The 18,883-nt window shown below is 34.0% G+C and overlaps 1 protein-coding gene across 1 annotated transcript; it reads right to left on the minus strand.

Annotated features, from left to right (window-relative positions):
* Window positions 1-136: 136 nt before the first annotated feature.
* LOC310726556 (solute carrier family 2, facilitated glucose transporter member 4-like) lies at window positions 137-17,163 on the minus strand. The gene is made up of 12 exons (XM_083542274.1): window positions 16,881-17,163; window positions 16,714-16,835; window positions 13,912-14,007; window positions 11,125-11,285; window positions 9,790-9,914; window positions 8,510-8,625; window positions 8,147-8,309; window positions 4,978-5,165; window positions 3,700-3,804; window positions 1,683-1,784; window positions 1,345-1,548; window positions 137-1,239 (listed from the first exon to the last, which is right to left on the minus strand). The coding sequence occupies exons 2-12, from the start codon at window positions 16,744-16,746 to the stop codon at window positions 1,018-1,020; spliced, it is 1,515 nt and encodes a 504-aa protein (XP_083398400.1). The 5' UTR covers window positions 16,747-16,835; window positions 16,881-17,163; the 3' UTR covers window positions 137-1,017.
* Between the last annotated feature and the right edge of the window lie 1,720 nt (window positions 17,164-18,883).

The following is an 18,883-nucleotide window of genomic DNA, read 5'->3' on the forward strand; positions in this document are numbered from 1 at the left end:
TGTGCTCTGGTGAGAAGAGGGGTTTTGAAAAACTCATTTGTAAGTGGATTGAAAACATGGAACACAATTTCTTAAATTACACTTTGATGTAGGCAAATTTAAAGACTGTAGAATGTAACAGGAAAAAGGGCTGCTCAAACAGCTCATTGTTCATTTTATTGCAAACACTGAAATTGGTGCGCACAACTTGCCGTCAAACTACTCTGATAGAACTTGTATATTAATTTCACAATATAATTCTGACCTTTACACACACGCATACATACTGAACATGGCATCAACTACCAAAGGTATAGGTGTGGGGTTTTTTTTTTTTTTTTTTTTGTCCCCCATTTTATAACACCAATGTAAATCTTGTCTGAGACTGACTCCCATAAAATCAGTTGTTTGCAGCAAATAGAACATGCTAACTCCAGTCTAAAACTTCTAGAATATATATTTTACAAACATGTGACTTTAAAATTATTAAAATATATATCACTAATACACATCTATATCCTTTTCTGGTCTAATTCTAATAACCATTCATTTATTTCAAGTTCTATATGAGTGATAACTGTTAACACATTTAAAGCACTAACATTAGAGTGACGCATCCAAATAAAAATTCATCTGTTTGAGTGGTTTTGAGGTTTATTTTTCACCTTGGTCTGTCCCTATATTTCAAAAGTAAGCTAATATTTGTGCTAGAATAATAAAAATTAAAAAAACAAAACCTTTTAAAGATTATTCTTAAAATAATCTTGAATGTTAATTCAAAGGAAACTAGCATCGTAGGTCAGTGTAAATAAAAATATACAAATATAACTGGCATTTCTTGTCAAACTTTTGTGAATATAAAGTGCAGTAATCCAAGTCTCCCTGAAGGACCTGACTGACCAAACTGTAACAATGACAGTTTTTAGTCATCTTTCCTTCTTTCATATACATTCAGCTCCACTTAAACCAAATCAGTGAGGCTAAGGTGTCTGTTCCAGTATGCATTTCTTCATCAAATCTCCTCCTAGCTGCTGGACCTCACTGCTCTGAGCTGTCTGCCCCCAGATACTCCAGCTCTGTACTGGGCTTTACTAAATCCATGTTTAGATCCATATCCATGTTTTCAGGATTGCGGTTGAATGCAGCAGAAATCTGGTCGAAGGTCTTTCCTCGGGTTTCCGGAACCCATAAGAAGGTGAACAGCAAAAAAAACAGGAGGAGGGCAGCAAAGATTAGGAAGACGTAGGGACCGCAGAGGGTCTGTAGAATAATGAGAAAAAAATGCTGATTGTAGCAAATTTATTAAATGCAATATAAAGTGCGCTTTAAAAAAAAAAAAAAAAAAAAAAAAACAGTTGTACTTACGGCAACATACTGGAATCCCATGCCAATTATAAAGTTTGCTGTCCAGTTGGAACATCCAGCCACGGCCATGGCAGCAGGTCTGGGCCCTTGAGAAAACAGTTCCGCTACAAAGAACCAAGGAATGGGTCCAGGTCCCACCTCAAAGAAGGCCACAAAGCCAAAGATAGATAGCATGCTGATGTAGCTCATCCATGGCACACTTTCCTGAAAAATTAAAAGGAGTTCAAGTTAAAACTGGGAAACTATGAGTAGGTATGGAAATGGGTAGAGGACTGAAAAGGTTTTACAAGAATACAAAGAAAATTAGAATAAAAAGATTTGGAATGATCGGTACTAACCAATAAGCTGAGGGCAATTGTCATGACTATGGCGCACCCACACATTCCAGCCAATCCTAGCATGTGCAGTGTCCGTCGGCCCATCCTCTCCACTAAGAAAAGCTGTTTAGTAGACAAAGGATGTGAAAAGAGTAAAAATGTCTATTGTAATGCTAATCAGCAGAGTACAAATACTTCATTACTGTACTTAAGTAGATTTTTCTGGTATCAGTACTTCACTATTTATTTATTTAACTTTTTACTTTTGTGCTATTTTTTTTTTACACAAATATCTGTACTTTCTACTTTTTGCATTTTCTTACTTTAGTTTTAATCTACTTGTTGACATGATCGATATTTTTTCTTCTCATTGCTTCTCATTTTCAGCGCATCAACCTACTTCCTGTCATTAGGCCATTTTTTACAGCCTACCACTGGTGTATCATTTCCTGCCTCTCACACACCACAAATGTAGACTAGTTTACGAAGATAACAGAATCTAAAATAATTTTACAAAATAATTTTTAATTCTTTTGTATTAATATATTAATATGATGTGGGGTTCAGTTACCAGTGTGACACTAAAACAGGTAGTAGTAATGGCTAATTTTTACTTAAGTACAAGTCAGAGCACAAACTTCTTTACTTTAACTTGAGTAAAAAAGTGTAGCCAGTACTTCAACTTTTACCAGAGTCTTTTAAAACACGAGTATCTGTACTTCTACTTGAGTGACTGATGTGTGTACTTTTGCCATCTTGGCAGTTTATAGCAAGAATTAATTGATAGATACAGAGGTTTGCAGAATTCCTGACAAAATAAGGTAAAGTTTTTAAAAAAGTAATATTTTGTTCTTAATATATAAAGTATGTATAGAATGTTGTTTGGGTATAGAAAGATGTCTCTCTTCACAGTTAAGTATTGTACAAATCTGATCCACTCAGGATGGTTATAAAGGATAAAGTCATAGTTTACACGACATCTGCATTGAAAAACATACTAAGCTAATTAGCCTCTTGCTCCACAATATATAAATGCACCACATTTTAGATTTAAAATTAAACACTTTATTATGTAAGATAGGATCTAATGGAGTAACGATATACAGCATTAACCGTTTAAAGCAAGTCAAACCTACAGCTGTTGATAAGTAAAGCTCATGGGGCAGATAAATCGAAAGCTCCTGAGGATCCCTGCATGCACTCTATATTCCAAAATACATAACCAACTCGGCCAAAACCAAGCTACCACATACAAGAGACGGCAAAGAAACTGTTGAGGTGTTACGGATTTGATAACAGACTGAAAAAAAAGTGCAAAAGATCCCATTTCAGAGGACTTGGCAGGAGTCAAGGCAGCAAAAAGCAAATAATAACATCAGCCACAGCAAATCAATGTACCGGAACATTACAGCAAAAGTGGAGCAAACACTGCTGAGGTCATATGATACAAACTAGAAGTCATGGTTATGCAAGACACCCTGTTTCAGCTTACTAGACATTCCAAAACAGGTGCAAAATTATCATTGGAAAGCTACATACAAAGAAATGTCCTCATAATGCTTTCGAGTAGCTTAAACAATGCTATGCTCTATAGTGTTGAAAGTTATACAATAAACACTGGGTAAAGAAAGGAAATGGACATAGTAAATATGTCAGTGTGCAAACAGACTTAACCAAAAAGCACTGAAGCTATAATGTTAACATTATTTAAAAATATTTATGAGTTCAGTGATTATATTTTAATTATTAAGATTTAGTTTAATCTTACAGCAGGTTACTTCATTGGGAAATTATTTAATAAACATTAATTACAGTGTGTATGTGTGGTTTTATGTTTGTTTCTGTACAATTCATAAACTTCTTAATTATGAATCTGAATACTTAGGGAGATCATATTACAGTGCTCTCTGTCACATGTCACACCCAATGGCATTAAAATGCAATGACCTACTGATGTAGTGGACATTTCGCCCTCTTATCTTGTTTGCTCTTGGATAAGATGTTAAAAAGTAATGGGATATGCATATTCTGTTCATACCGAGACCACAGTGAAGGCACAGTTCACAACTCCAGCACCAATGGTGGCATACACTGGGCTCTCCACACCAGCATTCTGGAATATGCTGGTTGAGTAGTAGAAAATCTGGAGATAAGAAATATATATATTAGTAGTTTTTTAGGACCAAAGTTTGTAAATCTAGTACTAATCCTATACATACTGTATATTTGGCAAACTTTCATTCTTATTATTCTTTAAAAATCTGTTTCTATTATGATAACATTTCTCATAAATGATCAGAACTTTCATTTGGAAATATTTTTATTACTTTTTTTATTAAATATTTACTTTGATAATGTAAATTTTGTAAAGTAAAGTTTGATTTTTCTTATTATACATTATTACATACATTAAATGAAAGGCATGGATCACACTGGTTTTCAATATAGACTTAAACCAAAAGTACCTGATCATCACATTAATATGTGCTTGCTGCACCAGCAATTTCAAATTTTTGTTCCCATTTGCTATTTAGAATAACCTCCATTTTTCGGGGAAGACTTTCCTCTACGTTTTAAAGTGTGGCTGAGGGGATTTGTTCATTCAGCCTCAAGAGCATTAGTGAGGTCAAACACTGGATGAGTGGGTGAGGAGGTCTGGGGTTTCGTCAGCATTCTAGTTCAATCTAAATTGTGTTCACTGTGGTTAAGGTCAGGACTCTTTGCAGGACACTCGAACTATGTCTGTGTTAAGGGACACTGTTATGCGGGAACATAATTAGGCTTCTTAGAGGAAATGAAGGCATATTGTAATGCTACAGCATTCACAACTATTCTGTACAATTATCTGCTACTGACTTTGTGGAAACGGTTTGGGGAAGGAAGCACATGCATGTGTGATGGGCAGGTATCCATATAGTTATATATATCCACCATTGTACTTTATAACTATATGTCATAGTGAAACGCAACATGCTTATCAATTTATTTGTAGACAACAGCTGAGTAATTAGGTACCATATGTCAAATGCTTACAATGCACCTGCCCTATAGTTAAAATTGAATATTTAAATGCTATTTTCTCTCTTTTACATTCCAAGGTAATTAATCTTTAAAATGATACAAAGCTTCTTGAGGTTAAGGTACAAAAGGAATATATCAGTTCAGGCTGTAGTATATAAAACTATATGTAGTTGAAAATGGTTTTCCATACTACTATACATATCGCCCACAAAATATAATAGACTAAAGTATTAAATACTTATTCAGTTGTTGAATGAGCTGACCACATTCTAGGGCAGTTGTTGTCATTACTCACAGCATTGATTCCTGACAATTGTTGAGAGAGCTGCAGCATGATGGATATGATAATGGGCTGTCTGTAGAGCGGCGAGCGGAAAAGCTCGGCAATCGACACCTTCCTCTCCATGTCCATCCTCCTTTTCTCCTCCTTCATCTCAGCCAGGTCATCACTCACCTCCAGACGTCCAGTAAGACGCCTCAAACCTGGTTCAAAGATAAAACCTACTCAGGACGTGATAATGTTACCAGCCATTCAAATATTTGCCACCAAATGCTAAAATGAAACACTTTATGAAGTAACAAAAATCTAATGATAGACTTGGCACCTCCACAAACAGTGACCTGATTTTGTTAATAATTTCCATATGCATTTGCAATGTTTTTGTAGAAAGAGAAAAGAGAATGCAGATCTTAATTTATTATATATATTTTAGAGCATTAAAAACATTATTAACAAAATGTTTAAATCCATAAGCAGTTTAATACATAACCATGGTATAGATGGGGCAAAGTTTTCAGGAAGGTATTAATTGGCATGAAAATTAAGCAGGTTATGCTCAAATTTACAGTTAGCAATAAAAATATATCGTAAAAAACACTAATCTCTTTTTATAGTCCCAACAAGTGATTTGGATATATATTTTCATATGTTGAAAAAGTAATTAAATTTAAATTAATTGATTAATTAAACATTAATTTTTCTGCACTGTCGAATTTTGTAATATTAGTACAAACCAGATTCCAAAAAAGTCGGGACACTGTACAAATTGTGAATAAAAAAGGAATTCCAAAAAAGTTGGGACAGGTAGCAATAGGAGGCCGGAAAAGTTAAATGTACATAAAGGAACAGCTGGAGGATCAATTAGCAACTTATTATGTCAACTGGCAACATGATTGGATATAAAAAGAGCCTCTCAGGGTGGCAGTGTCTCTCACAAGTCAAGATGGGCAGAGGATCACCAATTCCCCCAATGCTGAAGCGAACAATAGTGGAGCAATATCAGAAAGGAGTTTCTCAGAGAAAAATTGAAAGTGATTGAAGTTATCATCATCTACAGTACATAATATCATCCAAAGATTCAGAGAATCTGGAACAATCTCTGTGCGTAAGGGTCAAGGCCGGAAAACCATACTGGATTCCCGTGATCTTCGAGCCCTTAGACGGCACTGCATCACATACAGGAATGCTACTGTGATGAAAATCACAACATGGGCTCAGGAGTACTTTCAGAAAACATTGTCGGTGAGCACAATCCACCGTGCCATTCGTCGGTACCGGCTAAAACTCTATAGGTCAAAAAAGAAGCCATATCTAAACATGATCCAGAAGCGCAGGCGTTTTCTCTGGGCCAAGGCTCATTTAAAATGGACTGTGGCAAAGTGGAAAACTGTTCTGTGGTCAGACGAATCAAAATTTGAAGTTATTTTTGGAAAACTGGGTCGCCATGTCATCCGGACTAAAGAGGATAGGGACAACCCAAGTTGTTATCAATGCTCAGTTCAGAAGCCTGCATCTTTGATGGAATGGGGTTGCATGAGTGCATGTGGCATGGGCAGCTTACACATCTGGAAAGGCACTATCAATGCTGAAAGGTATATCCAAGTTCTAGAACAACATATGCTCCCATCCAGACGTCGCCTCTCTCAGAAATGCGCATTTTCCAACATAACAATGCCAAACAACATACTGCATCAATTACAACATCATGGCTGTGTAGAAGAAGGATCCGGGTACTGAAATGGCCAGCCTGCAGTCCAGATCTTTCACCCATAGAAAACATTTGGCGCATCATGAAGAGGAAGATGCGACAAAGAAGACCTAAGACAGTTAAGTAACTAGAAGCCTGTATTAGACAAGAATGGGACAACATTCCTAAACTTGAGCAACTTGTCTCCTCAGTCCCCAGACGTTTGCAGACTGTTATAAAAAGAAGAGGGGCTGCCACACAGTGGTAAACATGGACTTGTCCCAACTTTTTTGAGATGTGTTGATGCCATGAAATTTAAAATCAACTTATTTTTCCCTTTAAAATTATACATTTTCTCAATTTAAACATTTGATATGTCATCTATGTTGCATTCTGAATAAAATATTAAAATTTGAAACTTCCACATCAGTGCATTCTGTTTTTATTCACAATTTGTTCAGTGTCCCAACTTTTTTTGGAATCAGGTTTGTACAAAAATAGAATTGTAAAATGCTAAAAATTATATTTAAAAAGGTGTCTCCCTGAATAAGAAAGCCCAATTTACAAGGCAAACTCACAGAAATTAATTGCCATGAACTTCTTAGTCTCCAGACGTTAAAAAAGGCTTTTCATTATATTCAAAAAGGCTTGAGCATGTACAGTTTTTGTAGTATATTATAGATTATCCACTATTATTATTTAAGTAAAGAAAAAAGTGTTCTATGAAAAACAACTAGGAAAAATCCTAAGGACTTAATTGTCCACTAATAGATTCATTGAAATCTTAAAACTAATAATGAAATTCACTCTTTATTAATTCTGAACTCTTTTTCTGATTTTAATGCTTTGTTAAAGTCAGGTGTGCTTGTTTCGTATTAAGTTTTAATATAACACCATTAATTCCTGTAAATCTTTTGCGGTTTTAAACTTGAGATTGGAAAGAGTGGAAAACAAGCATACGGTATGTTATGTGTTCCAGATACTTGTCCAAATCAGCCTTTTCTAGTTAGATTACCTGAATCTGCTGAACCAGTTTCTTGAAGTTTAATCACAAATGTTATAGGTGTGGCAGTGTGTTTGTCAGGAGAAATGGCCAACCTGCTCAGAAAGAAGTTCAGGAATTTCTTTATTTTTTCTTTCTTTCTTTTTTTTCTATTTCCTTTTTTAGATTGTTATGCCTAAAAACAATTAAATAACATTTACACATACAGCGAGGGAGATGGATTTGAACAGATGTTATATTTTTTCCCACTATAAATTCTTTATACACTATTTCACTGTTTTTAATTTTAAGTCTAAAATAAGTATCTAAACCTTTTTATTGGTTTTAAATGCATTATATGTTTCTTGTGTGCATTATCAGTATTCATTGTGCTTGACTTTTGGTAAATGGATGTGTAAATGTATATATTTTGCAATGAAGTTGTGCTTCGTACAGCTTTTGAACATGTGGAGGCTTGCTTTTAACACTGTGATTTATTCGGCGTGTCACCTCACCGCTCTTGGCATGGTGCTCCTGGCAGCGGACAATGTAAAGGAAGCGAGGACTTTCTGGACAGAATGGCAACAATGCCATCTGCAGGACAGTAGGGATCACTGTAATGCCCAATAACACAGGCCATAACTCTTCACTGCCCAGCAATGTCTCCAGTCCTAAAATCTGCACAGAAACAATGTGATGTGAATTTATAATTAGTGTTGTCTACATATGATTAAAACTCTTACATACATATATACATACATACATACATACATACATACATACATACATACATACATACATACATACATACATACATACATACATACATACATACATATTTTGAAATTGTGTTTTGAAGAAATCTTTTCTGAGTTTACCTGAGCAAAGAGAATGCCAGTGACTATGGCTAACTGGTGGAGTGTTCCCAGAGCTCCTCTCAGATTGGTGGGTGATATTTCACCAACATACATGGGCACCAGCCCTGATGCCAGCCCTGATAACACATCAAAATGTTGACATCAAATGTATCCCTTTTGATACAATCCTGAATAACAGCTGTTTCATAACTAGGCAGATAACCAGGATGAAACAATTAGCCAGATTAAAACATTTGGGTTGATATTTAACTGCTACTCAAATCTTTGACTAGTATTAAGTTGCTGATAGTTAAGGTTGGTGTTTTTCTGCAATTGTTTGACCTCTGAAGTAAGTATACATATAATATTTATAAAAAATAATTATAAATAAATAAGTACAATTAACATAATAAATCTCAGAATGGAGAAAATACAAATAAATAATTATCCAATTATCTGTACTTTGTTATTCTTAGTTGTGAACTAATAAATACCAACCAAATGTTTACATGTACAGTATTTATTTTTTATTTTTATACATAAAATCCACTTGCACAACCTCCTGAACCGTACTAGTTGGTGATAATGTGTTACTGTTTTTCCTGGTCACACGTTGTCTTTTGTTTTTTTGGGGGGGGTTTCGCACTAAATGTCGCACATGTACTTGAATTGATTTGACCTTCTTTAAAATGAAAGCTATTGTCTGAAGCAATGGGTGAAGTTTACAGAGAAAGACTAAATGAATTAAATGAATTACTTATCAGGGGTGGATGAAGCCCACTCTTCCTGTGCTTGTGTAAAAGCAATCCTATTACATTTCTACTCGAATAAAAGTACAAAAGGTACTTGCTTATGTATGAAAAATCCTGATCTGTGAGAACTATGCATATAATGCAATTTAGTATATTATTACTCTGTGCATCAAAACATTTAAATAAAGTTTTCTCCAACTTACTCCACCGCACTCTCACGAAAACTGTGGGGCTACACTTGTGATCTTGCAACATTAGACGCATGGTATACATTTACCTCGAAGAAGCAAGTAGTGTAGTAAAAAGTTAAAGTAAATCAATGTATTGAAGTCAAAGTTAAAATTATTAATACTCTGACAAAGTACAGAAACTAAAGTACAGTTAAGTATAATCAAATATATCTGTAGTATGCTCCATACTAAGAAGTAAATTAATTTTCGATTTGTTTTTACCTTCAAGATTATAATCAACAAAACATTTGCCCAACGTAAATCCAAATACTGCACTATTCTTCTAGAATTTCAATTTAATATTTATTTAAATACTTACCACAGTATGCGCCAATCGTAAAGCGTCCTAAAATCATCATTTCAAATGATCTGCAGAGTTTAGACAATGCCATTAAGCCTCCACCAATAAAAGCCAGGAGATTATTGATAAGCATGGCTTTCCTCCTATTAAAACACACAATATACAATCATGTTAAATTTAATACACTAACTACTATGGGATGTTCTGCATAAGATCAAGAGAGAAACTCCTTGCTATTTGCCCCTGAGTGCTCTTCTCCCTGCGGTATTTGTTCTCTCAAGAAGGTCAGCGTGAATGACTCCAACTGAATGTGAAACATCCCCTTTCTGAACATGTCAGCTAAATAATCACCCTTTCTGAACTAAATAAGAGACACCACATGGTGCTGTAAATCTTTATAATTAAGTACATATATGAAGTGAAAATATTTAACTGTATTGGATTTAATTTTATTTTTACATGAATTTTAACATTTCCGACTGTCACAGGAAAGTTGTGTCAAAGTTACTTTGCAAGAATTGATCAATCAGATGTGAAAATGGCAATCAAACAAGTAGATTTGTTTGGTTCTGAACCTCATTAAGTTTAAATTACACAAAAATGGCATGAGATGATTAATACAAAAATTGCCTTATTGATATAAATATACATTTAACCAATTACGTGCAAGCAAAATTAATACATATAATAATAATAATCAGTTGTCTTGTACAGCATATATTGTGAAAATTATTTATTTTGCCGACACAACATTTTCCATGAAACATTTTAATATTATTTATACTTACATGTCTAGCTTTTTGGTCATATTCGTGCAATGGGTTTGTTTTCTTATAAACTTACTTACTAAATGCAAAAAGTATATAATCACTATCACTATAATAAGAACTCAATGTTAACTACATTTTATTTTTATTTTATATTATTATAGACATAAAAGGGACATGGAAAATCTTGGCTTCAGTCGAGCTGACATAATGGTGTAGTACTAATGATTTCTCACTAGATGGCCTCACTAGGTGTTCTGCTAAATGTCCATATGAATTGACAATGCTTTTGCAATCCTATAAAGTAAACTAAACTTAAAAACAGTTGCTGAAGATAAATTAATGAATAAATACAGTTTTCTTTTTGGATTTCTTTTCCACTCATTCTTTTTGTAGCTAATTGTGGACTAATAATGTTTCAGTGTTGCCTGTAACTTTAATACAGTAGTGGTCAGCAACAAAAGTCAACAAAATGCTTTATATAATACACACTGTAGCAAAAAACAAAAAAAGTAATGCAAACAGAAATCCATGTTCCATCATTATTATTTTGCACTCTAATGTTCTCACATGAGAACATGATTACCTGCCAAGCCACTCTGATATGATTCCCAAAAAGGAAGAGGAGAGCATGCCTCCGATAGAGAAGATGGCCACTGAGAGAGACCAGAGAGAAGTGAGTGTGGACTCGGGAATGGGATTGGAGTAACGGTGTATCCATGTTGAATTGTAATCCTTCTCAATAATCTGAGGGAGAAAAGAGGAAGATGTGGAAAAATATTACACATTCATTCCATATTTCAATTGACATATTACATGTTAAATAAAAAAAGAAAAGAAAAAGTGATGGCTGGTTTATTATTATTTATCAGGAGGTTTCAGGTGTTATTTTTAGTACTTCAAAAGCCATAAAAATGTGTGTTGTCAGCACAGTGTACCTATTTTGCATAGTGGTGTGTTCATTTAGATGTTGGCTCAACAGTGAAGGAAGAGATGTAATGTTAAGCAAAACCTACTGGGAAAGTAGTTATTTCCTGAAATAAAGTTTCATGCTGTATGACTTTTGCACTCAAACCACTTGAACAGTGTTATGTGTTTTCATGAGACATGATATGTAAATACTGTCAATACTTTTAGGAAAGCCTGACATTTAAAAAATCTGTTTAAATGCACATTAATCTGTCTTTTATGAATTTTTATAGGAAGACTTCCAATTCCAAGTTATTTACCCCCAAAACAGAATTTAGATCTATTTTGCATTTTTCAAAATATATAAAATATTAAGTAAGGACAAAAAGGATGGAAAATATGTAAGAAAAGAAAGATTCAGAAATTGTATTGTACTTTCTCATTTTTCTTAAAAGCTACAGAAATAAAAAAGTTAAAAAAGTTAAAAAAAGCAAGCTGAATTGAAATTAAGGTGACTACATTGACATAAAGACAAGTGACAGTAAAAGAAAAAGCCTTTCGCTCTTATGATATTGTGAAAGGCATTTGGTTGCCTGTAAATCAACACTAGATTATTTTGAATAAAAGAATTTGCCCTTTCTTCTATAATAAAACATTTCTATCCCAAGCTGAATGTTTCTCTTTGAAAATGACATTGTCTCACAGGGCTCAAGGACTCGCTGAACGCTTTAATATAAATCATTTGCTAGGACCTTTACGGTAACCAGACCTTGACCCATTTAAACCTATGGTGAATTTTGGACAGCTCTGACCTTTATTTTTTGTTGGAAAATAGTGTTATTCTCACTATCCATTTCCAAAGACATTAAATAAAATAACAAACTTCTATTTATATATACACATTTTTATTCTCTCTTTCAAAAATGAAAAGATCAAGGGTAATTTGCCTAATTTTCATATTGGTGTTTATTACACTAACAACACTGATTATTCTACTTTATAACAGGTATCCTATGTATTTAGAAAAATGTTAATGGTATCATTATATACCGGGGTGTAAAGTAAATATGACATGAGTTTGCCTGTTCTTTATCACAAAACCAGAGCGCCATGGAAATGTATGACCTATGGAAAGGAGACTGGAATAATCAGCTGATATACAGCACTTTTCATGCTGATAATTAAAATAAATGTTCACTGACAGGTGCTTATGAAGGACATCAAACATTATGTCCTTATGAAGACACTTAATATAGTAGTTTATAAAAGGAAATGTAATGTAAATACAAATATTTTGCTGAACAATAGAAAACTTTGGTATTTCAGTGTCTCAGGGTTTCAGTGCATACATTGTTTCTTTTGCCTGTAAAGGCTTGATATGTTTTTTTCTCTATTATACCAGTGTGGCTGTGTGTTCATGAACATGACACCTGAGCTTAAGTGGTGCATACATGACTGTGTATGTGCAGACAGATGGTGTCTGTTACCACATAATAGATGCCGCCACCCAAATCCACAGACATGTTGATAATGCAAGCACTTTTTTTATTTATTCCATTATTTGTACCTTTGTTTCTGCTTTAAAGATATTAGCAACTGCAATAACAATATTAATTTATAGTAAAATGTTTTGAATATGAGATAAGCTGACATAGGAATAAACCTAAACATGAAAGACAAAGCAGGACATAAACAGATAATACAATGAGATAGACTCATCATAATTCACTGTCATCATAAAAATCATAAAAATGTGCACTAATCACTAATTCCCTCTTTAATCCTTAATAGTTATTTAGAGGCTTAAACATTAAAACCCATATATATATATAATTTTTTTTATTTAAAGCCACACTTACATTATGACATCAGGCTGCTGTTTATTTCTATCTAACCATATGCATTAAACATGAAAGAAACTGTAAAATCAGATACATTTTTACATCTAGAACAAAAAAAAAAAGAAAATGTAATGGACTCTGTAATAGACTCTGGCTGGTTGCATGTACCCTACCAAGTGTACTGACTAATATAAAGCTGATCCTGAGATCTAAACCCCAGTAAAAGTCCCAGATCATATTGCTCTTTCCTTTGCAGTATATTTAATGTCTGGTTTTCATGTGTGCTGGTTTCTGCGTATTTGTATGATTTTGATGACCTCTAAAGGCCTGAGATTTTCCAATTCTTACAACACTTTTCTAAACTATCAAAAATTTATATTCTGAGGAATTATTATAGAAATAAGCACTGATCTAGCATATTTACCCATTTGATGCTGAATATGGGTTATTAATATTTTATTTGTGCCCTAGAGAGTGCTTTGTATTTAATAAAACGAATATCATACTATCATTGTAATAGCACTATTATTAATGCAAGACAATGTACTAATGTAGAAGCAGTAGTTTTACCCGTTTGAGTGTCAACTCTTACAAAAACACAAATCGTCACATCGACACATTACCTTCTGAGGAGCATTGATGACTCCAATATTGTATCCAAACTGAAGAGAGCCCAAAACTGCTGTAAACACTGACAGTGCAAGAGTTCCTGTTATTCTCTGTAGAGCACAGACACACACAGATATATTAACACACATTCATCTTCGATAAATGTTATGACTTTACCTGATTAGATGTTATACGTATTAACAAAGGAATTTGAATCATAGTAGCACATTTATAAATATGAATATGATGAATAGTTTGTAACAATAGAACACAAATGCTTCACTGCAATATTGTTTCAGCTTATTCATTCTTCAAAAATGCAAATACAACAACAAAAAAAAAAAGATATCCAAAAATCAGTGTACCTACATTATAGAAATTACAACACAAAAACCCTTTAATACTCTGATTATGTCATGCTATTTGATATGATGCACTCTGCAAATACAAAAGGCCACACTGGAGAAATGCCATGGTGTATGTGTAAACCATAGACTGTTTAGAGTCCTAAATGGGGACATTCGTTCACTAAAATGAGCTTAACAGGGTACCACAGTGTTTACTTGTATGGTACTGCAGCTTTGTAGCACATGGATAGTCAAATGCTAGCAGGGAAACATGGATGTTTAGCACTAACCGAGTTAACCGAGTTATTTAGCCAGTCAGCATAACCATGCACCTTAAAGTGTGTTTAACAAGTCATTTAAGCACCTTTAAGTCTATTAATATCATGACAGAATAACTTTAAGTCCTGTTCTTTGAATCACAAACATCTAAATCTCAAATCTAGCACATCTATTTGCAAAAATATTTTCGACAGGACCACTTGTTTTTCACAATTATTTAGCAAAAAAAGGTGTAAAAATGGAGGCTTGGTAGCAAAACTAATAAAATACTAATCTACTAGAATTTATTTGAAAGAAGATAACTGTTTTTAATAATTGAGAGATGAACTGTAAAGGTGTAATAGAAAAAAAACTATTCAGTAAATAGTAAAAAAGATGTATTAAACTGTCTTTTAAATATCAGATCAGTGTAAATGTTTTTCAGTTCTGCTCTGACATCGTGTGATCACTGTGTTTATAAGTGCTCCAACACCTGTCCTATGACTGAGTGACAGCAGTGCAAGAAGAGATGCTCGATGTTAAGCAAGGCATTAATATTTGGCAAATACAACTGCTTTTGTAGTCTCTCCAGGGGGCTGACCACTTAAAATGTTCACTATTTGTCTCCATACCTTAATTTAATGTACTCTATATTAAAAATACACTGTATGCATATAAATCACTTTGCTCTTGACTTTTGTGTGTGATTTAATGTTCTGTCATATTCTGAGTGCTAGAATCATATGTTAAAACAAAGAAATATATATATATATATATATATATATATATATATATATATATATATATATATATATATATATATATATATATATATATATATATATCTTCATGCTTATTTTTGGGCCTTTAGATTTGCTGTGGTTATGTTGCTGTCAGTCATGTATGATAAAGCTCTCTATGATGTTTACATAACATTTGACCTCAGCACATGTGTCTATGTTCAATTCTCATTAACACCCTGTAAATTGAGGGTATAAAAATCATGTCCAGTGGCCTTTATTGAAGCAAATATTACCTCTAAAACTGTGCTAGCAGCCAGTCAGATTTAACCATTTAAATGTTCATAAACTTTTGACAAATACAGAATTACTATACACATTTCCTTTGAAGTTTCACTCTAGTTAATAAAGTTCATAGCAGTTCTTTAACTGTAGCTGTAAGATAACTAAATAAAAAGGTGAGGATTTTGATAATCAACTGCATGTCCTTAACCTTTTCTTGTTTTTACAATTACAGGTCATAGAAATAGATATCTGATTTAAGTACAACACTGCATACTCTGTGCACAGAACAGCACTGACCAGTCTTACAAGCCTATATCCTTGTGAAGGTCATTTTCTTAATATAAGTGAGGGCCTGCCATGTTTAAAGTAGAATTGTATACACAAATCACAGGTGTAGTGCAGGATCCTTTCTAAAAGAGTGAAACCTAAGCAGTGATTAAAGTGTCAATAAAGTGGTTTATTAATAAGGTCTTTAGAAGGCATATAAAATCCAGTCATTTCCAAAAGGTAATTGTAAGTGGGCGGGGCTTTTGCTGTGTACTCTTTTAGTGTGGAAGAACTTCTTGTGTTAAGGCATATCACAACAAATTATTCAGGATATGTGAATTAAGAGACTTTTGCATATGTTAATATCTCAGCAGCCAGTTAAATCTTATTTATCCCCTATTTTCTGTGTTTTTTCTGATATTATTTTAAAACTCTTGTTAGTGGAACCATCAGTCAGTTCCACTATTATAATAAAAATAAAGTAGTAATATAAAAATAATAATAATAATAATAATAATAATAATAATAATAATAATAATTACCTCTCTTTAAAGATGCTAATGAAAACACTAATTTGAAATCATTATTTATTTATGCAATAATATTATATATATTTATAGAAAATATTAAATTGATAATAGTTATTAATAGTAATACTACTACTATTATTATTACACTTAAAGCATTAATAATAAATTATTAATACTTATAAATACTCATAAATATATATATATATATATATATATATATATATATATATATATATATATATATATATATATATATATAATATAATATTATTTACTAATATATTTACAATCAATTATTAATTAATATTAATGTTACTACTACTACTACTACTACTACTACTACTACTACTACTACTACTAATAATAATAATAAAAATAATAATAATCACCTCTCCTCCAAGCTGCTGAAATCCAGGCGGCATGGTTGAATCTTTTCTGTTTCTCTTCGGCTTTTTTTTTTTCTTTTCTTTTCTTTTCTTTTCTTTTCTTTTCTTTTCTTTTCTTTTCTTTTCTTTTCTTTTCTTTTCTTTTCTTTTCTTTTTCTGTAAGGAGTCACTCCTCCTTACTCACTCGATCCACGTGAAGAAATAAAAAAACGTAATTCCAGACCAGTTTAATTAAAAAGTCTAGTAATAAAAAGACAGAGTTCAGACGCTAAGTGTCAACTTTAGCTGTGTGTCCGTCCAGTGCGCGCGCACTTTGGCTTAATGCGCGTCCTCGTGCACCTGCCGCGCTGTTCAATGCGGAGCTGCACGTAGTAACGCCACAGCCGGTCATCTTCTGTCCTGTTCCTGCGCCCAGACGTTGTCTTGACCTTCTCCGTCATTGGCTGAAGGAGCGAGGGGTGTATGCCACGAGCGTACCGTACCATCAGCCACAGAACAGAGGGCAGGGATTTTTTTTAAGCCACGACCACTGAGGCGAAGGAGGCTGATTTATGCTTCTTTTTAAATTGCGTAAAAATAAAGTATCATTTCTAAAATGTATATATTTATTTAATGAGAAACACACACATTACACACGAAATCATAGGAAAAGGTAGAAACAGAAAACTTAAGTCATTCATACAAACTGAGTTGCATGTGGCACACTGGGTTTCAAAAATAGAAGCGTGAACCAGGTTCAAAAGGTCAAAATGCACCAGTGGGATGAGTGTTAATGTCCTCATGAGATGTAGACAGAAATTCAAAGTACTTTTGTCCGAGTCATTGGTTTGCATTGTTCGTCTCACTGCACATAAATCCTTTACTATTTTAGATTGCATGCCAAAGGGGTCACCTACTGAGCCAAACCCCTTTTACCTCCCCTTCTTCTCAGCTCACCCCAATTTGACATATAAAGCTTAATCCTCCCAAATGGCATAACAGGTGTTATTAGATTGTGGGTTGTACTGCTGTGGTCTCACATGAGCAGAGGTAGTGAGATTCAGTGTTTAAGATCAGTCTTGCAACAGTGAAAAATGTCAAGACTGGAAGAAGAAGCAGTTAAACCTGACACCAGGGGCCCCAGCCAGTGTCATGTGGGCCTCACTCACTAAACCCAGAGAAATCTAATACTGCTTACCCACTTTATGAATTGACACACTCTTTCTCTCTCTCTCTCTCTCTCTCTCTCTCTCTCTCTCTCTCTCTCTCTCTCTCTCACACACACACACACACACACACACACACACACACACACACACACACACACACACACACAGCCAAAGCTACAGGACATGTGACTGCTGCTTGAACAGGTGACAGCTTTAGTCAGGTGATGGAAATGCTCAGGAAATATTTATAGTCCTCTACATAGATGACAACACTGACAAAACACTCATCTGTGACTATGTATAATGTCTCTTACAAACATAATTTTGCCATTCAGAGATTCATCAATATGGACTTCAGTAAACAAACTTGAATGAATTGCATCGTTTAGAGTGAAAGATGCTGTCAACTCTCTCAAAAAAGAACAGGTCGTAAATAAAGGATCAACGCGAAATCCAATTAAAATTTGCTCATCCTCTGTAGCTACTTTCTCCTTATCAGGATAACCACTTTCTTTTGGTGCAGTGGATCCTGTGGCAATCTGGAAAACACTAAAAAGTGAAAATGCACTCTAAATTGGACACCATCTCAAATGACTGAAATAAATAATATACTTCAGAGAAAGAGAGAGCAATTTTCTTTTCGTTTAGAAAACCGGGGTCAGAGCACAGGGTCAGCCATGATACAGAGCCCCTGAAGCACATATGGCCTTCCTGAAGGGTGCTTTGAGTAAATAATTGTTAGGTCTGTTGTGGCAGTAAATGTAATATTTGTCTAACCTTCTTAGTCTACATATTGTACAGTTCACCAGTGGCATTAATAACTATCTTCAGCATGGTGAACAAGGAATCCTGGAATGAATGTTTTTGGGCCCCCACATTGCCCTGATCTCAAAGTCATCGAGTCTGTCTGGGATTACATGAAGAACCAGAAGGATTTAAAGCAGCCTTTATCCACAGAAGATCTGTGGTTAGTTCTCCAAGGTGTTTGGAACAACCAACTTGCCTGTTCCTTCAAAATCTTGACC

Source organism: Silurus aristotelis, assembly GCF_946808225.1.
Source record: "Silurus aristotelis genome assembly, chromosome: 5".
NCBI lineage: Eukaryota > Metazoa > Chordata > Actinopteri > Siluriformes > Siluridae > Silurus > Silurus aristotelis.

What these genes read in the sequence shown, in the direction of transcription:
- LOC310726556 (XM_083542274.1), bottom strand. Translation starts at nt 16,746, where the DNA reads ATGCCGCCTGGATTTCAGCAGCTTGGAGGAGAG. An exon ending in GGAGCACCATGCCAAGAGCG is followed by an intron (nt 5,166 to 8,146) that starts GTGAGGTGACAC and finishes TCTTTGAACCAG; the next exon opens with GTTTGAGGCGTCTTACTGGA. An exon ending in TGGGATTCCAGTATGTTGCC is followed by an intron (nt 1,240 to 1,344) that starts GTAAGTACAACT and finishes ATTATTCTACAG; the next exon opens with ACCCTCTGCGGTCCCTACGT.